Source organism: Hippoglossus stenolepis, chromosome 2 (genome assembly GCF_022539355.2).
Source record: "Hippoglossus stenolepis isolate QCI-W04-F060 chromosome 2, HSTE1.2, whole genome shotgun sequence".
NCBI lineage: Eukaryota > Metazoa > Chordata > Actinopteri > Pleuronectiformes > Pleuronectidae > Hippoglossus > Hippoglossus stenolepis.
The window spans coordinates 30576840-30581839 of record NC_061484.1 but is presented as its reverse complement, the minus strand read 5'-3'; the positions used below and the strand labels follow the sequence as shown (position 1 = coordinate 30581839).

The following is a 5000-nucleotide window of genomic DNA, read 5'->3' as shown; positions in this document are numbered from 1 at the left end:
ATAAACATTTCTAATATACAGTTTCTACAACACGGAACACTTTTTTGATTGATGACAAGACTTTCTGACAACCCAGTGATTTATTGTGTTTTGAATACAGAAAACAGTGAAAGAGTCATAGTCAGGACAATGTCGAAATTCATTTCGGTAAAATCAATACAAGGCTTTTATTTTGAAATTTCAGATTGAAACATGAAAAGAGCACCAGTCTTTGGTCAGCTGATCGATTGTTCAGATTCAGAATTCATGTCTGACAGAATCCAGCATGAGGTAAGTCATCAACAGCAGTGACGTTACACAACTTCAAATAAATCTAAATATTGATGTAACACAGAATGAAATAAAAATGGTAGAAAAAAACTAAATCAAATCCCAAACAAACTCAAACCAAACCGACGTTAATGTTGTAAACTTAAAACAAGTTGAAGGCGAAACTGAGGTGAAAATCAAACTTATGAGACACACACACACTTATATATTATATATTTTAGTTTGTGTCTACACACTAGAACTGTTCATTCTGTACAGAAGCACTTTGACTTAAAAATGTTTTTATTTCCTCATCTTAAAAACAGCGATCAGCCACAACGTTAAAACCACTGAAGTGAAAATATAACTTGTTGAAGGAGGCGCTGGCGACGGGTGAGTTGGATCTGAGCGACTTGGACAAGAGGCATCGTGAGCAACTGCGTCTCCAAAATGATAGTTCCTGTGGGCCGTATATATCTGTATATAAACACAATCAATGACTGTATATAAAGACATAAATAAAGATGGACGACTCATCTCCACTTCCTGTCGGAGGTCCGAGCTGTTCAGGCGGCACAAGGGAAACCTACCCAACCTCAGGCAGGTGGTTTAAACATTGTGGCTGATCAGTGTATGTTGAACTCTGTACACTGTTTTTACTAAAGTGTTTTAATAAAGTGCAAATAACGTTGAATCAGAAATAATCCTAATTCATTTAAAGAAAATGTGTTTATTTTGATCGGTTGTAAACGTTAACTGATCACGAGCAGCTCTTCAACAAAGAGGATGCTCCATCAGCAACAGTCAAATCTTTAAGGTGCTCCGTTAAAACATATGTAATATAAATCTTATTTTTTCAAACATAACTATAAATGAACCCTCTAACGTTTTTCAACCAAACAAAGAGTTCAAACGTTTCGATCACATGAGGCGTCAAAATCATCGATGAGCGAACATCTGAGGAAAAATGGTTCTTTTGAGAGTAAGAGTTTCAGATCGATGTCTCCTCGTGTTTCACAGTAAAGACGAAGCCGGACAAAGGCGCTAACTTCTCTAAAGAGAGAAAGAGATTTTAAGGAATATTACAGTGTCATTAGTGGCAGTGTGAAAAACTGTCATAGGCCTGATGGTTTTACTTTGGCAGCGACTTCCTGTTGTTCGTACAGCAATTAATTAAATGTCATTACTTAACACGAGTGCAAATTAAATATATATAATATTATAATAATCAGAGATGCACTGATTTATTGGCTGAACATCAAATAAGATGGTTCATCGATGGCAGTGACGGATTTTTATCTGTTGTGTGAATTCTGCGCTGGATAAATGGTGAAAAGCTGCAGATCCTTAGAATGTCCACTTGGTGGTGCTCTAACCTCATTAGAGGATCATTCTTATATGTGTGAGTTTGATGAAAATAACAACAAACAAAACAGTAAAAAAACATCAGCTCTCAGCCAAATTGTTATTGGAAACATTTTTATCGGCCAAGAATTTCCCAATCAGTGCTTCTCTTATTATAATGTCCAGCGTCAGGAGCATCGAAGGCACATTCAGCGTGGCTAGCAGGATGCTAAGTTCAGTGAACTGTCGGACATTTTATTAATCTGTTTGATCTCCGTCTCGTTCAGAGTTCGATTCGACCGACAACAACTTCATTTCTGTGTCAGACACAGGCGAAGAAGAATTTGGCCTAGCTTAGCAAAAAAAAACAAAGGCTTTTATTCTAAACTCCATCATTCATTTGAACGTGAGGGAAAGAGTTGATATTGACCTGTTTGAATTCTAAATATCCCGTCAAGAAGAACAGACGGTCACAGGTAGTTTGCCTCATGATCCAGCAGAGAGCCAGAATCTCAAAACCAAAGCATCCAAATGTTAAACATGTTCTACCTCTAAAAGGGCAAAGTAACAAACACAGGTAAGGCTGCTCAAAAAATGTTGTAACATTAGGCGTGACATTTCCAAATGGAGAAAAGTGACAGCTGAAGCCCAAGCGCCTGCGTACTATCTCAAAACTTTGTACAAAGACAGGACTATAAAATACAAAAGGCCACAATCAGAAACCCAAGTTCACAGCCTCATTCTTTCTCAGTGAATCTTGGTCTGGATTCAGCGTCCGATAAAGTTAACTGTTTCTCAACCATACTACAACTTCCTGTTTCCTAAACTGACGTAGCCGAGACAAATGTCACTTCAATGTGATACGGTCGTGCTTTGAAAGCCGAGAAGATGAAGACGTCTGAAAGCTTCCTGCTGTTTAAACTCCTGATTAGTTTGTTACACTGGAACGTTTCCAACCAAAGAGGAAGGAACTGGAACTGGAAGGAAGAGATTGAGTCAAATGCTTTCAAACCCGTAGCATAGTTTTAACGAGATCTGGGTGAACGGGGGAAGAAGTCTTAAACATCTTGCCACTTTCATCGTATCCATCTAACACGTTGATAATTGAAAAATCTGTAACTTTTGAAAGTGGATGATGAATCATTAAGGCAGCATCGGAGGGGTTTTAAAATAGTTTCATAAAGAAATCAAGGCTAATGTTTAAATTAGCTACATATGTATTTTTACGGGTCTGCAGCAAACTGCACATAGATACTAGCCGACTGAATCTGTCAGATGTTTTCTTTTTTCAAGATCCATCAATTGTGAAATTGGCTAAAATGTAAACAAATTGTCCTTTTCACATTGTTAAAGACAGTTTCCTGGCCCAGGTCCGAACCTTCCACCAGGTTTCATGGAAGTCCTCTCAGTGTTGAAAAGGAAACCTCGGTGGAGGAAGAAGAAAAACTGGTGGAACAGAAGCACGAATCACTTCCGATGAATGGAAATCAGGGAAAGTCCCAAAAGCCGATTAAAGAAGTTCTCCAGCATGATGATATGATGTCGGGTCCCAACCTGAAAACACGGATTAGCGAAAGTATTTCATGTCCCGATTTAGTTCAAAACCTTTTTAAATAGTTTGAATAGGTCCTTTGCAAACCTGCTCCAAGTTGATGTGCTTTGTCTGATGAGGATGCTGCAGGTTCACCAGAATCACTGGGACAGATGAGAGATGTTGCCTCTACATCACCTTCATCAGACAGTTTGCAGATTGTCTCATTCATGTTGTCACGTTACCTTCTGTCGAATCTTAAATATATATATATATGCTCTATACACCATCCTCTGCTACAGTCTCCTCTTGTTATGTTATAAACTCTGATGAAAGTAGCTTCTACCAAATGGATTTTATGTTTATAACAACATTTTAAAAGGCACATTATGTAATCGCTGTGACTGAACACTGTGTCACACCGACTACCACAGCAGCCAAATCTTCTACTCACAATGTCTGAGGGGTCCAGAAGGTGGCGTGGCAGAAAAGAAGAGTAGAACCAAGTAAGAATCTGATCTAATAAACCATCTCCTGGTTCTGTCAGAGGAGTTTGGGCTTAAATGGGTTGGGCCTGACCGAGGAATAGGCCCCGATGTGGGTAACGAGGTTGGGCTCCACACTGTGAGACGTTTCCCCAGGGATCGTCCTCGCCATCTGATACAGAACCATGTCTTTGGCATTCCCCTTGACACAGAACGAGCCGTCCAGATACTCGGCCACCCTAAGTGAGGCGTTGCCGGGGTAGAGCATGGCCGGGGTGCAGCACTCGGTGGCCGGGGAGACGGCGTAGAGCTGTGGGGAGAGTCTCCGCACCTCCAGGACGTAGTGCCGCCCCAGAAGCTCCACAGCAGCCATGAAGTAAAGGGTGAAGAAGAGGAGGTGGCCAACCGACAGGGTGAAGGAGAAAGAGAAGGGGTTCCAGTAAGCAAAGCTGAGGAGGAGAGCTGTTGCTCCGACCAGCCCGAGCCCCACCCACTCTAGGATGCGGTAAGGCTCAGGGTTCCAGTAGCGCTGCAGCCTCTCAGGGTGATAGAGCTTGATGTAAAGAGTCTGAAGGGAGAAGCGACGTGACAAAAGGTCCTTTACAACTCTGAAAAAATCTTCTCTGGGCAACGCATCATCCTCGAGGACAACCATGTTTTGGGGCTTCACCAGCTCCCACCCCTTGCGGACACAGAAGACGTAATCCCTCTTCTCCCTCTCAAAGGTATTAATGGGTTCCCGGGCCGCCTGCTGCTCCTGAGGCGAGCGCCGGACCACCCTGAAGTGATTCTCCAGCAGCTTGGCATCCTGGTTTTCCTGGGGACCGCTTTCCACATCACAAACCAGCAGCTCTGCACACCGCCGCTCCCCACAGCCTCCCACAATGCCGCTCAGCTGCTGCATCACCTGGAGCAAGTAGTGGAAGTCGCGTCCTTCCTTCCGCCTGACTGTCACTATGGTGACCAGCAGCTCAGGATGCTGGGCGATGCTGCGGAACCTGGAAGACCGCGCCCCTGTGGTGGAAGCGCTCTGCCAGAAGCGCAGCGCATCCTGACCTTGGTTGAGACTGTCCTGCAGGACGTCCTCACTCATGGAGTCCAAGTACACGGACTTCATGAAGAAGTAAGAGTAAAGCAGCTGGTGGCAGCACAGAGGCAGAACAATGCAAAACGTGATGACGGACAGGACGAGGGCCTGAGTGACGGTGCTGGACCATCGCAAGTAGTGACTGAAGAACGCTTTCCATCGAGGCATTGAGGTAACGGCCAGCGGAGCAACACAGGGACTGTATTAAAGGAGGCAGAGGAGTTCTTATCAGGAGCGTTTTGAGTCAGCATCGACGTTGTCCCGGCATGCACTTTGCTTCTGACAACCCACAGGACCGATCCCT

At 43.5% G+C, this 5000-nt stretch overlaps 1 protein-coding gene across 1 annotated transcript in view; it reads right to left on the bottom strand.

Annotated features, from left to right (window-relative positions):
- Positions 1–61: 61 nt before the first annotated feature.
- The window catches only part of pgap4 (post-GPI attachment to proteins GalNAc transferase 4), a 7599-nt gene continuing 2660 nt past the window's right edge, over positions 62–5000 (bottom strand). Inside the window, exon 2 of the mRNA XM_035143267.2 lies at positions 62–5000. This exon is cut by the window's right edge and continues 96 nt beyond it. Coding sequence (XP_034999158.2) covers positions 3668–4864 — 1197 coding nt within the window. The 5' untranslated portion in view covers positions 4865–5000 and the 3' untranslated portion in view covers positions 62–3667.